At 50.2% G+C, this 17671-nt stretch overlaps 1 protein-coding gene across 1 annotated transcript; it reads right to left on the bottom strand.

The window, feature by feature from the left end:
• Window positions 1-248: 248 nt before the first annotated feature.
• Window positions 249-15773, bottom strand: TTL (tubulin tyrosine ligase). The gene is made up of 7 exons (XM_071419106.1): window positions 15483-15773; window positions 11852-11930; window positions 9942-10174; window positions 6833-6968; window positions 6471-6740; window positions 5451-5594; window positions 249-3316 (listed from the first exon to the last, which is right to left on the bottom strand). Exons 1-7 carry the CDS (start codon window positions 15637-15639, stop codon window positions 3199-3201), a joined length of 1137 nt encoding a protein of 378 aa, XP_071275207.1. The 5' UTR covers window positions 15640-15773; the 3' UTR covers window positions 249-3198.
• Between the last annotated feature and the right edge of the window lie 1898 nt (window positions 15774-17671).

Genomic DNA, 17671 nt, shown 5'->3' with positions numbered 1-17671 from the left:
CCGTGTCACCCGTGTCCCTCCCTCGGCCCAGCCACATGCACTCCCCGAACAGGAGCCGGGACATCCACCCATGCCCGTCAATCTGCGCCGCCACTTCCGGGAATTCCGCACGCCGGGAATCCCGAACAGCCCCGCTGCTCCCCAGCTCCCAGCGCTGCCGGGACAGCCCAGGGCGTGGGGGCAATTCCCGGGCTCCTGGGGACTTGGCAGCCCAGGGACCCGCTGCGCCAAGGAAACACCGCAGGCCGTGGGGTTCGCATGTTTTAATGATGGTTTAGAGAGATGTGGATAGATGTGAGCTCACCGCAGAGCCGGGAGCTCAGGCATTCCCAGCCCCACATGCACAGGCTGGCGTGAGAGCAGCCGGGCACACGACCCCGAGGCTGATCCTCGGCAGCGCCCCGTGTACCCCACGTCCTCTCAACACCAGGGTTTCCCAAGGGCTGCCACAGCAGACACGGTCATGGAGCACGATTATGAACGGCACAGCGTTGCTCTCCCGGGAGAGAGCTCCGTGTGGAGAACAAGAAATGCTGGGAGCAGGGACATGCAAGCAGTCCTGAAGGGCACTGGTCACAGTCACCTGGATGAAATCGGCGTTTGAGCCTTTCTTAGACTTCTCCGGCGTTCTCCGCGGACTGTGGGCGGCCACCAGATTTCAGCAGAAGCACAACATGACTAACTCGTATGGAAGAAGCCACATGGGAGTCACCTGAAACCCAGAGTCCAGTGGGACCAGACCCTGCTGGACAACGCAGCTGGAACACCTGGGCCAGAAATTCTTCATGGATGACATGAAGGGATACAACTAAGACTAGAGACATTCTGTGGTATGGTAGGTGTCTTCTGGAAACCCAGCAGTATCCTGGGTGAAAGCTCAGGAAAGAGAGTAAGACCTTTTCTATTGACCTTTTAGCTGAAATAAACTAGAAAACATTTATTGTTGTATATTCCTAAAAAAAGAAACAAACAAGTCTCACAGGGGATTGTGAGCATCACTTGCAAGGTGCACCCAAGGCTGCAATGCCCAGGCCTCAGCCACACACACATCCTCTACTCCACCTCATAGCTAGCTAGTATTTTGGGCAAAACTTTAGGCACTGTGCTCTCTGTCCTTTATCATTTACCTTCTGTGCTTTACTTTGGGGGACACTTTGAGAGAAGGTGGAAAATACACATTTTACTCCAGAGGATGTTGCTTATTCCTGAAAAATTCAGCAGAGGATTCAAGTGTCCCTGAAACACTACCTCCCCCAAGCCCAGCTGGAAAGGCAGGGTATGAATAGCTGCATCATCTGTAGTTGTGGCTCTGCCACCAAGCATTATCTAAACTCTCCTTCTGAGGAGAAGGATGGGTCTAGCCCCCAGAATTTGAGCATTTCTTGGTTCATTGTGATGGGGAAAATTTTCTGTTCTCGTCTGCCCTAGTGTTTATGAGAGCTCAGACACACCCTGGATGAGGGCAATTGCTGTGAGATCTTCCCACTGCTGGACAAAAACCATGCCGTTTAAAAGCCCAGCTAAGCTAACATGAAAATGTCAACGGAGATGTGGTGAACTTTGCAGTTTGAGTAACAACCCTTAACAGCCCACATTTTACCTTGGTGAGTTACCACCACACTTCACCTGGACTGCAGTGAAATTCTGACACCTCTGTGCTATCATAAGGTTAGAAAACTCAACCAATCCTTCCCCCAACATCCTTCTCCCTCCTTATCACTCATCCCCTTCCCATCAGAATTGCCTGCTCCACGAAGAACTCCGAAATCTCCATCACAAACAGAGGTGAGTACACCAAAATGCTAGGATCTTCTGAGGAGGGTAGAAATTCCATGGCTGCTTCACCTCCCATTACACACAGGCAGCTTGTAATCTCCACAACATCTTCCTGTTTGTTTCTTTGTTTGTTATGGGGAACAGGAACTGGTTTCTGTCCATGACCATCTCTCCCTGCCAGAAGGATGTGCTGGGCTCACACTCCAAATTCAGATACACTTCACGAGGTGGGACACATGACAGGGGTTTAGGTCATACTTGAAGCAGATGTTAGCTCTGAAATACAGAGACCTCAAAGAATCTAACCTCTCCTTCCCCCCAAAGTACCTGATTTCCCAGATGTGTGGCAAACAGGAATGTCTCTCTCTCTGGTCTACAAAACCACACCCACCTTGCCCCTAGCTAAGATCAAGTTGTGGACTGTGTTCAGGGCAGAAGATAACAGTATTTGTCAAACAGATGAGAATAAAGCTGGCTGGAAGAAATGGGATTTGGGTAGAAAGATTTCAGGTCCAAGCCTCAAGTAAATAATGAAGGGGAAATCTGAGAGAAGAGCCTAAATTCGTTGCAGTGCCTCAGAAGAAACTGGGATCAGGTTTCTGCTCCTTGAAACACTCAGCACAAAAGTGATGCTCAAAATCCTACAGCCTGCTGCTGAGCTCCGAGGGGGGGTCTCTCTACCTCTTTTAAGCAGAATCCAACTGCCTCAGACTGGGACAATCACTGATCCAAATCTCAACAGGAAAAGGGATAGCTATAAATAAAGAAAATCGCCTTCCTTGCTTGGGTTAATTCACCACCTGCAGTTCAGCACCCTTTACCAGCCATTGCCTGGGTGTTCAGCCAACCAGACTGGAAAATGACCTAAGGAAACTGATTTCTTGGTTTTCCTGGTTTTAGGCACCAGGAGAGCTTGCTCCTTTCTATGTAACAGAGCAGGAACAAAGGAAAGGAGTCACCTATTTGGAGCTGAGCTAAGGCACTAATGATGCAGTAGGTGAGGAAAGGATAAACACAGCAGGAGGAGGACAACTCCATCGTTCTCTCCACTCAATTCCCTTAAAAAACCCAATGTTATCTCTATAGAAAAGGAGGAGCTAATACAGCATTACAGTATCCCTGCTGGGGTTTCATTTTAAGGTTGTTCTGTTGTACTCCCAGAGAGATTTGTTTCAGGTATCAAAGTCACAGGAGCTGTTTCTAAAGTGGATTTTGGTGAATGCAGGCAGAGTTATCTGAGCAGCTCTGGCTCATCACAGCTCTGTGAGGATGCCTGTTTTGTTGCTTTTCCCTGTGGTCTCCCAGAAAATATGAAGCCTGTCTCTATCACTTTTTGGCATGTTACTGAGATAAGCCACCAGAGTGTGCTGACCCGAGGGGTGCAGTCTCTCCCTGTTCACAGAGGTGGCAGCTGTGTCATCATCACAGCTTGATGAAGATCGAGGATGACTGGCTCATCTTCTGCCCAGTGTCACTGAGGGGGAAAACGCTGGAGATGGCTACATCCACAATTCCTTGGCAGAGCTCTGCATACAGCTTCCTAAGAGATGAGAGAGAGAGAGAGAGAATCAGATACCCAGGCAGGGCAAACCAGCAGACACCTGGCCAATTTTTATGTTTTTATGTAGAAATGCGTTTTCCCAGCAAAACCTACAAGATCCTACTCCCATCACAAGGAGTTTTAGGGTGGCAAATAGGGGAGAGCAGTATCTCTTCCACCTCCTCCTTGTTTACACCAACAAATATCTTCTTTCTCCAGGGTGATAATTCCCAGTATTGCTCCCTTTCACAAAGAACCACAAAACCCATTATCTATGTTTACAGTCAGAGGCTCTGGACCCTCAGGCCCCAGACTTGAGTCTCCACAAGATGCAAAGGGGCAGAAAACATCTCAGGGCTCCCTGTACCAGCCTTCCAACTCAGGGAGCTGGGGTTTACTGCACCAGACACTGTTCACACTGGAGTGTGCCCCAGAGGGGCTGCTCTGATGCATTCCTGGTTTGATGAAAGCAGGATTAGGGAGAAGAGAGACAAGGTGTTTGAGTTAACAACAGCTTCATTTTCTGCTGGAGGAAATGCATGTGTAATCTCCCTGAATGTGCTGGCATCTGGCACATATTTAGTACCAAACCTGTTTTTCCCAGGATTAACAATGTCTTTTACTCCATGTCACTGGGGCTATGTGACAGTGAGATTTTTTTTTCAGCTCCTGGGAATGCCATTTTTTTTCCTCTTTAAATGGGAGCTGTGTGATACAAGAGCTACAAATAAAAATAACCCTGAAGAGGAGAAGTCACAAATAGCCAAAACCTACCTCAGCTGCTTTCAATCTTCCCAGTGCCCAACAAAGCCCTTGCTCTTCCAAGAGGCACAAACCAAACAGGGCACTGCTGCAATCCAAATCCACCCAGCAACAGCCAAATTCTACCCTTACAGCAAGACAAGGAGGTGCAAGGAAATAATTGCACCATGATGCACATGGGCAGTCCTGGACACAGAAAGCTCCCCAAGCTCTAGCCCTGAAAAAGCTCCTCAACAGGCTGTCTGGTAGGTTTGACCTGCATTTTTTGTCTACTGTTAGTGATGATCTAACCTAATTTAATCAATATCTAATCTCATAAAATTCTAATGCAGCGATGTACAGCCTGTTCTGTTTTGCTGGGTTTTTTTTTTTTAATATGATACAGATGCTCAGTTAGCAAAAATTTCTGGTCTCCTGCAGCTGTCTCAGTCATGTAATACAGCACCTCCTGCTGTGCTTACACAGAGATGTTCATGGCCAGGGCTGTTTGGCTGTTCCAGCCTCCCTGTGGCTGCTGGAAGAAGCTACAACCTGATCTCTGTGATACCAAAAGGGTTAATTCAATTTTTACTGTGCCTGTGAACTCTTAGCAGAGAAACAAGGCATGCAAAATCTGCTTTCCCAGCAAGGATGGCTGGAAGGTAAGAAGACATCTGGCTCAGGAATGCAGGCACAGCCAAAACAAGGACTTAATTTGGGAACCTGGGGAGGGTTTTTGGTAATGGGCAAATTGTAACATGCATGTAGTGACGGAATATAAGCAAGACACTTGTAAAATCACATGGACACATAAAGTCAGGAGTTATCCCCCTTGTGATTTGAATAAATGATGCTCTTCTTAACACTAAATTGGTGTTGAGTCTTTATTCCTTAGGTTTTCAGAGATTTGGTGACATCTGCAGCATCCACAGTGTGCTCTGTGGTCCTGCTGCCTGCAAATTTAGTCACTCACTTCCAGCTGCTGCCCTTAATGCTCCTCATTTAACATGTGCTCATATAAAGAGCAGTCATCAGTGGTGCCACAACACAGACTGAGAAACAATCTGACTCCCAAAACATTAAATCTGCAAACATAACTTCAACCCAAGAGTAATAAAAATGACCCAAGTGATATCCAAACCCATTTGTTCAAAAACCCAGGTTGGTGCCCCATCCCACATGGGAAAGAAGCTGGGGGACACCAAACACAGAGACAAGAGTAATGAACCCAAACTGACTGGCACTTGGAGCAGTGTCCAGTGTTAGCCTGGAAAACGCCCTCACCATTCATTTTCTTTCACCTTTTTCACTTGGAGCTGGGACACAGCCATGTTTTGGGTGAGGCATGTGAACAGTGGCATCACAAGGGTGTTCCAGAAACTGATTTACTCACTGGGCACATGCTGGGGCCCCATTGACTTCTATTAGCCAGACCTTCAGCTCCTCATCCACCATGAAGTCAAAGCCAAAGAGCTGGAAGCTCTGGTAGTGAAGATGCTTCGTGCTGATTGCAGGCTCTATACACATAAGGCAGCTTCTGTGAAGGGAGAAACAGGAACTCAGGGTTAAGGCTGCTGTGGACATGTTAAGTAGGAGGGGTTGCCCTGGAACTCTCCCAAATTACAAGTTATGTCCAACACATGCCATGGTAACCAGGTCCATGCAAGTGAGATCCCGTGAAAATCCATGTGGGGACACCCCTGGGTTAACTCACAAAGAGCTGGAGAGCATCCTCCCTCACCACTGGGTCAGGCAAGCTGAAAAACATGATGTGCAATGCCACAAAGGGCTGCAGCAGGTCCCCAGGGAACTGCCACTGGATGCTCATTTGCCTTCAAGTCCCTCCAAGATTATGCCACATCTTTTTTAGTGCGATCAACAGCAATGGGGTACTGGCAAAGTAAATCCCTCCATGAAGGACTGCTTTGCCAAGACCTGGATTCTCTGCAGCACCAACATCTCTCTCCAGGCAGAGAGTGCCCAGGCAGGAACTGACTCTTGTGGACTGAGTAAGATGACCTAGGCAACAGCCATGTGCTGTGCTGGCTGATGGTGGGGGAAGCATCCAGAGTCGGCACACTTGAGTTCACCTTCACCTCCCCTCTATCACCTTTATGCCTTTCTTAATCTCAGCTTCTCCCAGCCCTGTCTTTTGAGCTGCTCTCTTCCCTTTTCACTCTATCCTTCTCCAGCCACAGCTGGCAAATCACAGAGATGTGGACACACACCACTGAGGCAACAGCACTTACAGAGGTGCCTTCTCACTGAGTAGTGACATGGGGGTATTTATGGCTTCATCCTAAATTTCTGCAATTGAAACCCTGTCCTTCTTGCACTGCTTCCCCAGCTGTGTCCATACACACTCCCTGTCCCTGAAGGGTTTTGCTCTCCTCAGCAGCAGGCAGCTGGCTACCTTATTATGTGTTTGATTTGCAGTAAGATGCTATTCTCAAGCGTTGTGTTCAGGGCATCCATCAGATACTGGTTGAACTCCTCGAAGAACATTTCATTCCCTTCCTCATAGCGCCCGTAGTTTTTGGAATATTCCTTCTGAATGCAGTGATTGGTCAAGTGGCAGGTTTTGTCCTGGAAGTTAGCACTGTTATATGGTTCTGAAGAGGTCCGCAGGACACCCTCTCTGTAGAGGTAGATATTATATTGATGATCCACGAGAACCCAGCTCCTGGGGGACAAGAGAACAAATTCTAATCTCAGTGGCTCCCAAAGAAACAGCATGAACAAGAAAACTGGCGTTACAAAGGCAGGGAAGGTTACCTGATGTCAAACTTGCGATGCCCTGGCTCTAAAAGTAGAGGATTCTCCAGGTACTTCTGAATCACGTGCACCTGTCCCTGCTCATCGATGAAGTCCAGGAGCTCTGAAGCCTCTGAAGAAATCAGGATCCCCTCCCCTGGCACAGAAAGTTGAAGACAAAATTAGGTAGAGGATCCTTCTACCTTTGTTGGAGCTTTTTCAGGCCCCAAGTGGCTCATTAGCCCAAAAAGCAACATGCAAGAACCCGTGGCCCCAGGGTCAGCCGGTGCCCAAGCAATGGCACAGTCACTCCATGGGAATGAATCTGTAGAGGGACCTCTTGCTTGCCATCCCCTCAAACCAGGCCTGCTGCAAATGGGAATCAAGGGGATCTGAGAGGGCACAGCCTGCCCAGGGCATGTCTGCAGGGGGGTGGCTGCTGAGGTGTGAGGAGATGCACAGCAGACAGGGACCTGGGCAAGCAGTGAGGCAGCTGCTTGGCTTGGGGGCATTCTGGTTTCTTTTATGTCTTTTTTTTTTTTCTTCCTATCTAGGCTTGGCAGGGGTAGGAGGATGTGGTGGTGCTTGCATTTGGTACTTGACAAATTTGGTTTTGTTTTTCCCTGGTTTTCAGCAGTTTAGAGAGAACAGGGAGTTTGGCACATTTTCGATTTTTGCCCTTTTTATTTGGGGAGGAAGATTTGTGGGGTTTTTTATCCCAGACTCAAGACTTTCTTTCCCTGTCTGGCATCTCTGGCTGCCAGAGGCAGTCACACATGCACACTTGTGCAGTGTTGCCCTGCTCACTGAATTCATTTAAGTTATTATTAAAATCACTACTGAATAAGGAAAAGTACTATTTTAAATTGCTCATCCATGTACTCAGTGTTCCTGCTGTGGAAGCTCTTCATTAAAAAAATGAACTGTGCCATTTAAACACTCCCACATTTTGGCTGAAGCTGTCACTGTTCATCTCTTGCAAGAGTCCAAAGAGCAAACTTCTGTTGCAGAGCACTGAAGAGAGCCCATTTTCCTTCTGGGATTTCATAAAGGAATGGCATGGTGCCAGGAGGGATAAGCCAGCTCAGGTGAAGTTATCAAACCCTCCTCTGGCACTATGTCCATTTTTGAGGTATTAAGTTTTCTGGAATAAACCTGATTACTTTGTCTTAATTTTGTGCTGAGTGTTTTTGAGGAAATACTGTGCAAAAAAACCCCCCACTCTTCAAGGGGGCATCAAAGGGGTAATAGAGGTTTGAAGCACAGACAGGGTTTGACAGGATCATCCCACAAAAAATGCTCCTAACTGTGATTTCTGAAAGTTGCAGTCAGCACAGCCCTGCAGGTACTCTCACTGCTGCATCCTCTGCTCAGCTTTCCAGCCCTACTGTCCTCTCATTCATGCCAGCACCCTCCACCGAAAGGAAGCCTGAAATTAAAGTTTTCAGAGGGCAAGACTTTTTTAGTTTCCTGATCACAGCAGAGCAAGGCAGAACCTTGCACTGGCACAACTTCAGGCTGTGCGCTGGGGAAAGGAGGGAAACAACATCCCTAAGCCAGCAAAGCTGCTGCAGTGGGGAGATCAGCAGGCACCTGCTCCACACTGGACAGATGGCAAACCAAGGGGAGGGTCAGCTTGACTGTGCACCCAGGCAGCAACCCAGTGAGGCAGCAAAGCAGCTTATGTGGGGCAGCTGTCAAAGAAAACACCAAAACCTCCAGGCACAGCTGCAAACCCTTCAAACGTTTGACTCAGGGCATCCTACACCTTGAATTTTCCCATTACTGATGGGTGACTAAGCTGCTGTTACACCTGTCCCAAGACAAGAGCTGTATCTTTCTTGCTAATTAGCATGAACAAGCTTTCTTCTTCATCAGAAGTAATCCCCAGACGTATAAAACTTCCCTCTAGAAGATTACCATGAGACTCTGCTTTCCACTTCAATTTGCAGCAGCACAGTGATGAATACAAAAGGCTACTCTGCTTTAGTGCAGAAAAGATGGGATCACATGTGCATGAAGTATCTGAAGAGTCTGAACCTGCTCAGCCTGCAGCAGACCACAGCAACTGCCTTTCCAAATGCCCAGATGGATTTTTTTGCCAGTTTACCTCACAGAAACACATTCTAGCACTGGCATAACAAAAGGACTCATCTCCCCTTCATTCCTGATGAAAACAAGGATACTCTTCCAATTCTTCTTGGTGACACAGCCAAGAGAGCAGAACAGAGAGGGAAGCTGGTGTAAAGGACAGTTTTATGGTGCAGCCTCCCTGCAGCCAGCTCTGGCTTTCACATTCTCTTTTCTGCAAGGCTGCATGCAAAGTGACTCTGCAAACAGGAGTAATGGGCTTGTTCTCTCTGAAAAGACCAGGTCCTTCGTGAGGCTGGGTTCTGCTGCACACATGGCAAGGTAAGTTTTTAAACACAGCCATTCTAACAATGTGCCCATGATAACACCATAGTGGACAGAGAGCACACAGTTACCAAAGCACTGCATTTAGAGCTGTGTCCAGCCACCTCACAGCTCCTTATTTCTGCAGAGTGAGTGATGGAATGACCCTGGAACAAGGAAGGACACATTATCACTCGGGTATCTGTTTGTCCTATTCAGATTAAATGGACAGACAGACACTGCATTGATTGTCTTTGCTCTGGTACCTTCCCCTGAGGCTTGGATGCAATTGTGACGTACTGAGCTCGTGGCTGCTCAGTGTGACCATGGGCAGGCCACTGGCACCAGGAACGGGAGTCTGGCTGAAAGACAAGCAGGATTTCCACCCAGGAGAAGGCAAGTTAAGCTACAGCACGGAGAGTTGGGCTCCTTGCCCTTGAAGGCTACTGTCCTGCCTGCTGATTGCCTCCCTGTATCCTGTTCTGCTCCCTCTAACCCGCTCTCCACATTCCCCTCACTTGCTGGTGCTTGCTGCCTCCTCCCCACAGCACATTCCCACATTTTGAGGTGCACGTGCATGTCCTAGGCAGCACATGCACACCACACTGCTTGTCTGGCATGGTCAGTGGAGCCCTTCACAGACACATCAGCTCGGCTCAGCCAAACCCTGTGACCCTACAGATCATGCAAAGAGTGAGGAATGATGAGAAGCAGCTCCTGGTGCTGGAGAATGAACCTTTGGCACCAGCAGAGGACTTGGCTATCCAGACGTTGCCCTCTTTGCCTTCCCGCCGCCTGTTGTAGGCTGCCAGGAACACTTCCCGCTCATCTGTCCTTGAGTTGTTTATGAGATGGCGAATCCCATTCTGGGCTGGAGCCACCGGGGTCTTCAGGTTTGTTGGGTAAATCACATATGACTCAGGGAACCACGTGCAGGACTCTGACAGCTCAGGGCTTGTCTTGATGAGCCTGGGTGAAGAGAGACAGGCTGTTAATCTCCAGAGCGTCCCCACCCGCATGGGGCCTTTTTCATAAAGAAAAATCATCATTAACTGGGCTCTTTTGCTTGATGATGAATGGCAGCTTATGGATAGTCAGTGCTAAATTATCCTGTTTTCCTTAAAGCCTTCAAATTAGGTTTTCCTAAAGATATCATGGCAACCCCAGCCCTCAGCAAAGCACTACTCTTTGAAGCAGAACCTGCATGCTTTCATTAAACATTTTACTGACATGAAACTAACATGAAACTAACAGCTGAGAAGTTTCCCCATAACTAAAGCTGGTGCTGCATTCCCTGCATCATCTCTGCACAAGGGAACTGAGGAGGTATTTTTGCTGACATGGCTCAGGGCAGGAAGGATCACAGCTGGAAAAAGGAAAGCCAGAGCAGTAATGCTGTCTGTGCTGGAGCTTAGCCCTTGATCCCATTCCCACTGAGATAGGACCAGGTGTCCCAGCTGTGTATGAAGACCTTTGGGAAGCCACAGAAAGCAAGGGCACAGCTACATGTTCCACATCCCAAGGTGTCTGGAATCCCTCAGGCACATCTCTCCTACCAGTAATGTCTGGAGACAGCAGCAAATTCCTGTTAGCAGAGCTCAGGCCTGTTTTCTTTCAAAGTCAAGGGAGCTGCCTGCCTCTCCAAATGCCTGTGCTTTGCTTAAAGCCAAAAGTAGAGCTCAAGAGGTGCTGCCTCTCTGTGCATTTGTGCCTCTCTGCTGAGATGGCAGTGAGTCAGTGGCACTTTGGGAGCCCTGAGGAATGTCATTTGTTGTCCTATGGGTTCCTAAGTAGCTTGATGCATGCTTTACCCTACAGTTAAAAAGGTCAGCCAAGCTGTAGGATATAAAAACAGGTGTGCAAGTGCTTTCAGCACTCCAGGTAACAGGCTAAAGAGGAATTCATCTGAGGAGTGCTCTAAGTGCTTGTTTAAAAATACTCTGCCACTTTCTGACAAACACCATCATCACTGCCAGGAAAGTAACTGGGAAGAGGCTCTTTGCACAGGAAGGAGAGGCCTTGGATCCTGCACACCCAGTCTGCAGGACTGCATTAGTGAGAGCAGCACAGACTGTAATGGGCAATCAAACTGCTGAAGGAAACCAAGAGCTCTGACATAAAGATACAGAGTTTGCACAGGGACAGGGTTATTTACCATGGAAGTTCATCCACATTTCCCCAGGAGACCCTGGTATGGCAGGTCATGCAGAAATAACTCCCAGAGCTCTTCCTGGAGATGTCTCCAAGCATTTGTTTGACCAACAAATCTGATTAGCTAAAGGCACATTAGTGTCTCTTCTCTGTATGAAACAGAGAATAAAAGGAGAAGGTTTTAATTAAATGTCTACAAGGAAAAAGAGCAGATTCGTTTGGGTTTCTTTTTCCCTTTTGATTTGGCTCTAATCTGATTCAATACACTCTATGGTTTCAAGTAGATACAACTCAGTGGAAATGGCATTTCCCCTGAGGTTACAGAGAGGCCTTTGTGCACACAAACAGCTCCAGAGACCAGCCCAGGAGTCTGAAGACAGCACATGCACAGGGCAGCTGTTGTGTGAAATACCCTCCAAACAGGTTCAACACTCAAACAAGGGTTAGAAGAGAAGCTCCTGCCAAGCCCATCTAACATTTCAGTGAATTTCTTACTTCACCAGAGATGCTTTGCGGCACAGCTTGTCTGCTCCCCTGTAGTAATTCACCAGCTGCACAAGTCCAGGTTCATGGCCTAAGAAGGGGAAACAGAGGTCAGACAAACTCCTCAATGAACAAAGGCAAAGCAGCTGCTTGGTGCAAAGGACCTGTGCAGTAGGGGAAAAAATGGAGGCTGTTTCCTTGCCCTGCATTACAGAAACAGGTTGTGAACTGGTACTGGTCCCTGTGTTTTTTTTCATTTAGTTACAAAAAAGCCATTCAGTTACCCACTTGTTTTTAATCTGACACATCCATCTTGCAAAGGAAAAGAATTTTTTCCTAATTCACACTGGGAACTGGCAGGTGCTCTCCATCTGCTGGTGTAAGCTTGTAAGAACCAAGATTTCAGTTACTCTTAAGTACAGGTGGAGGATGCAGGGAAGCACACTCTGACACAAAGATCACAGCTCAGCAAAGGGCCTGTTTTCTTTGTCATGTACAGCACGACTCCCTCTTGGGCCTGATACCACAAAACACTGGGAAACACTGAAAGACTTGGAGTCTTGCTTCTTTCTAGCAGTTTGCAACAAGACCTGTTGGATACCTGAGGTGAGAAGGAACCTCTGTGAGTCTCTGCTCCAACCTCTTGTCCAAAGTCTGAGTACCTCTAAAGACAGATACTGACTTTAAGTCCTTGTCCCAGGGCTTGGCTGCCAACCTGTGTCCCCTTGACTATACTGGTGGCCCTTCCTATAGTAACTCCAGATGTTTAAGCCTTTCTTGCACTGGAAAGTCCCAAACTGGCCCCAGTATCCAGCTGTGGCCCCAGCACTGACAGAGGGGTAAGCAGAGGGGCATCTCCTTACCAACACTGGGCTCCACACCACAGCCTGCCTGCCTTCACCTTTTCACAGGACAGAAACACTCGTGCTCAGCTGGAAGCTCTCTGAGAGGGACCAGAATCCTGAAAAAGGATTTAGGGTTTTACTTATCCTCCTTGGTGCTTGCCTGGGAAAAAAGGCCTGGAGCAAACATTACCTTAAACACCAGGCAGCTGCAAGATCACAGAGAGTGGATATCTATTTTCAGCCTGAAAGTCACTTCCCTGACCTGGGCCACTTTTATTCACAAATCTTTAAGTACAAGATAGCTGAAAACCATCCTGCAGAAAAGATTTGTAGCTTCAGGCACTTCAAAGTGCATCCAGCACAGGCAGTTTTTGGTGTTTTTTTTACTGAAAAGAAAATAATAAAACCCTTCAAATTTTCTTCTGTTTCCAGTTTATCCTGGGGAGATGCATCTTCACTGGGCTCCTGAGCATTGCCATGGAGCAGTGGGCTGCAACATAGACTTGGGTGGCCAGCAAAGAGGGCCCACAAGGCAGGAAGGGAAACTTCTGGAGCACGTTGTGAGGTCTGCAGCATGCATTTAGTGGGATTAAAAAGCTGCCAAGGCACTGACCAAAGTGGCAATCCTCTCCTGGCCAGCAGAGCACAGAGCCCAGCATCCCCTGCTACATGAGGCCTCCGCAGCCTTTCCATCCCCTCAGCACAAAACTGCTTTTCTCCTAGATGAGGGAACAGCTTAAGGGTACAATCCCCCAGGAATTAGGTTATCAGTGAGAGCTACAGAGGTCCCTGCAGCTGGGCAGAAGCAGTGGTGCATGCTGAGTCCCCACTTCTCTCCATGATCCAGCTTAGGCCCTGAGTAATACAAATCCCTACAGTTCCCTGAATCCCAGCTTTGATGCAACAGTTGCTCAGGAAGACGAATCAAAGAAGACAGAGCTTTTTGGAAAATGCACCAAAATAACCATGTTATTTTTGGTCTGACTCTACTGATTTCAGGCAACCAGTTTCCTGCTACAGGAGGATGGTTTAAAGATGCCAGTGCCAAAGCATGGCCCCTCTCCATGGGTTATAGACATGGCTTGGCTGTGAGAAATGGTTTGAGTTTTTGTGCATCCCATGGCAACACATGCTGAAGGGCTCAGGGAAGCTCTTCCATCACTCCAGGACACTTTTAGAGGATGGAAGGGGTTAGTTAGAGATGGCCACAAGCCCACCACAGCTGGATGTGCCGTGCATGCCCACTCTCAAGGAACTGCACTTGTTCTGCAATGAGGCCTGACGCTCACAGGTCTTCCATGCTGAGCAAGTTAAAGCACAGGTCTGCCTGCTGTGCCTGCTGCAAGCACATGTGAGCATCCTCACTGCCTGAGCCTCTCCCGGTGTCTCCCTGCCCACTGCAGACACTGGGAGTGACCAGATGGCACTGCCATGTGATGGGGACTTTCCACTCACAAACGTGGAGGAGATAAGGGAGAGGTGCTGGAACTGGTGACTTGCAAATTGTTAAGAGCAGCCAGAGATGGGTCTCTGCTGCAAGAAAGGGGCTGCAAAGCCATCTTGCACCAGAGCTGCTGGAGTGAGGGGGCTCTGCCTCTTCTGATGTTTCTGCAGCCAGAAGCAGTGCTGCAAAATCACCCCAGGAAGAAAGAAACCAGGGCCAAGATGACAGTGCAGCCCCACTCCCTGCCACGCCCTGCAACACTGCCAGAGCCTGGCTTGGCTCTCCTGCTCGTGGGCACTCTCCCTCCCTGCTCCTGGGCTCTGCACCATCCAGCGGGGCAGAGGGCCAGGGTGCCTGTGCCAAGGGGCAGAAAAGAGCATGGCAGGCAGGGCACAAACCTACACAGGGCAGCTCTCAGAGCCCTGCGCGGTGGCAGGGTGACAGCGGGGGTCAGGCAGCAGGGGAAAAGGTGGTGGGGCAGGGCTTGTAGGGGGCCCTACACACACAGAGCCTCTGGAATTACCCACACCCTGCTCCAAACAGGGATAGTGCTGTCACCCTCACCGAGCCCTGCAGAGGCGCATCCCCACCAGCCTCGGCTCTGGAGTGAAGGTTTGAACGTGTCTGGCTTAGACGTGTTTCTGCTGCCTGAGACAGGAGGCAGAACAGGTCTAAGCCCCACACCACGGAAGCTCAGCACCGCAGTGCCCCTGCCCAGCAGCAGGCAGGGGATGACACCGGAGCCACCGCGACCCCACAAAGGCACCACCGCTTGTCTGAATCGCCCGCAGCGCTGCGAACAGCCCCAAGGGCACTGCTGCAGGGCAAGGAGGGCACTCCTGGGCTGCACCAGAGGGGGGCCGGGATCCCGAGCTCTGCCGCATCTCATGGGGGGGGGTCTCCGGGTGACCCTCGTGTCACCCTTTCCCCCGCCCTTCCCACTGCTTCACTACATCACAGGCCTCAAGCCGGGCGGGTGTTTGGGGGGACCCCGGTGAAATCACTCTCCGGGAGCTTAGGAAGAGGATCCTTCGAGCCCTGGCTGGCGGCAGCAGGGCCCGCAGAGTGCCGGCTGCGCGGAGACCCGCGGGGCCTGAGCTTTGTTTGGGCGCCGGAGACCGGGGCGGCCGCCGAGCCGCGGGGACAGCGACAGGGACGGGGCGGGGAGCGGGGCCGGCGGGCACCGCCTCCCGAACCGCGGGGGCTCCGCGAGGCTGCGGCGACCCGCGGGGACGCTGCCCTGCGGCGGGGGACACCGGGGACGGGCGGGCACAGCCGCAGCCACGGAACGAGGGGGAGCAGGGAGCGCCGGCGCCGCTGCCGGCGGCGGGGCGGGCGCGGGGAGGAGCCTTACCCAGCCTGCCGAAGGGGAGCCGGTTTCTCTCGCCCAGCATCAGGTTGAAGCGGGGGTTGTCCCTGCGGAGGCGCCGCCACTGCCCGCTGGCCAGCAGCAGCCGGCTCACCTCGGTGTACACGCTGCTGCCCTCGTCCCGCACCACGAAGGTGTACATGGCGGCGGGGCGGGGGGGAAGGGGCTCCCCGCCCTACCCCCGGCGGCTCATGGGGCCCCGCCGCAGCCCAGGCAGGGCCCTGCGCGGCCGCCGCCGCCCGGCCCGGCTCCGCATGGCCGGGGCCGCCGCCCCCGAGAGCCTGCCCAGGCGGGGACTGACCCGGAACCAGAACCGCCCTCCCGAGCCCGATCCTGAGCCCGACTCCTGCTCCTGCTCCTCCCCGCCCCGTTACGCCGTGCAGCCGCCGGGGCGGGGCCGTGCGCCCGCTGGGGGCCGGGCCAGCGTCTCCGCCGTGTGACACCGGCCGGGATCTGTCACTGCCCGGGATATGACACCGGCCGGGATCTGTCACTGCCCGGGATCTGACACTGCCCGGGATCTGACACCGGCCGGGATCTGTCACTGCCCGGGATCTGTCACTGCCCGGGGTCTGACACCGGCCGGGATCTGTCAGTGCCCAGGATCTGTCACTGCCCGGGATCTGACACCGGCCCCGTGACACCGGCCGGGATCTGATACCGGCCGGGATCTGTCACTGCCCGGGATCTGTCACCTCCCGGGATCTGTCACTGCCCGGGATCTCACACCGGCCGGGATCTGACACTGTCCGGGATCTGTCACCGGCCCCGCCGCTCCCCGGTGTGACTCCGCCCGGGGTGTCCCCTGTCACACAGGCTTGGTGCCTGCAGGCTCCGCTGCCCTCCGGTGCTCAGGGCCCCTGGGGGATGCTCAGCCCCAGCCGTGGGTGTCGGTGCCCAGCTCTGAGCCAGATCTCCTCCTTCCTAACCCATTTGACTCTTCCAATCACTCCTTATCTTCTCCTACAGTACTACCTAATTTGATCCTTCTGGTTATGGAAAGGTCTTATTTTTTGTAACCATCACTTCTGTCTTCCTCACGAACAAACCTGCAGCAGACCAAAGGTATCTCACAAATTCAAAACCTGGAAGTCAGATTTCCTCCCCAGAACAGATCAGGTTTGCCTTAATGAACCTATCAATAATGAAAATTCTGAGGTTTTGAGTTGGTTAATGTCCTGTTTTTCCTACAGATACTGTATGAGTAATGACATCAGCACTGCATACATCAGCTGGCATACTCTATAAATCATATATTTCCAAGAAATAAAGAACATTTTGCTGAAGGAAACACAGATAGGTCATCACCTGCACATTGACTTTTCTTTTTTTTGACAGTGCAAGGTAAAGTGTTAAGTGATTCATGGATGGAAATAATTAATTTAAAAAATAGCTGCTGTCATAGCAGCTAAAAAAAATTCTCCAGGCAGCTTATTTCTACTAGGAGGTGCTCTTGGACCTGGGATTGGATGGGCCTCTGGATCTGTTTTCAGATGCATCCTCAGTGTGTGTTCTCTTCACAGTGTTGTGAGTTAAAATACCTCACAGCCCAGGGAATCACAGAGCACCTGGGACTCAGATCCTGAAGCCATTCCCTCTTCCCAGTTTGGGTATGTGCTGTTTATCAGGATTCCAAAATTATAGGTAATTCCAACTGATAGATAATTTGATGGCTCATCTCTGTTGGTTGCATAATGAAGCACAAGAGGCAAAGATATTCCACAGAGTTAAGATCAATGTGTTAGACCAGTAAGCAGAATGAAGTCCAATAATGGACTGCCCAATATTCCATGCAAAATTCCCTGTAGCCAGGTGGATTTTGGGTTTAGGATTTGTGGGGTTTTTTGTTTGTTTTGTTTTTTGTTTGTTTTTGTTTTTGTTTGTTTGTTTATTTTTTGGTTTGGGTTGGGTTTTTTGTGTTTTTGTTTTTTTCTATAGCTTAAAGTATAATTATTGCATACACACTAGATTTAAATGCAAAACCTTTTTTCTTCTTCGTGTATGTAGGAAAAATGCTTGCAGTTAACCCATCCTCAGTGGGACTCCTGCATGGGCTTTTTTCTGGCTTTCAGTGTGAAAACCGTCCAGACCTCTTCTAAACGCAAGAAATATTTGTAGCTACAGTTTATGGTTTAAAATGAACCATAAATTACCACCCAGCTGGATTTATTAGA

The sequence above is a fragment of the Agelaius tricolor genome, unplaced genomic scaffold, assembly GCF_023055355.1.
Source record: "Agelaius tricolor isolate 1412-34295 unplaced genomic scaffold, bAgeTri1.0.p SCAF_1, whole genome shotgun sequence".
Classification (NCBI taxonomy): Eukaryota; Metazoa; Chordata; class Aves; order Passeriformes; family Icteridae; genus Agelaius; species Agelaius tricolor.
This window is presented reverse-complemented; position numbering and strand designations above follow the sequence as displayed.

Bases quoted from the DNA above. Each gene is read 5' to 3' on its own strand.
- TTL (XM_071419106.1), bottom strand. From the start codon at position 15,639: ATGTACACCTTCGTGGTGCGGGACGAGGGCAGCAGCGTGTACACCGAG. The intron at 11,931-15,482 runs GTAAGGCTCCTC...TCCCCTTCTTAG, and splicing joins GCTCCCCTTCGGCAGGCTGG to GCCATGAACCTGGACTTGTG. The intron at 3,317-5,450 runs GTGAGTAAATCA...CTCATCTCTTAG, and splicing joins GGGGCCCCAGCATGTGCCCA to GAAGCTGTATGCAGAGCTCT.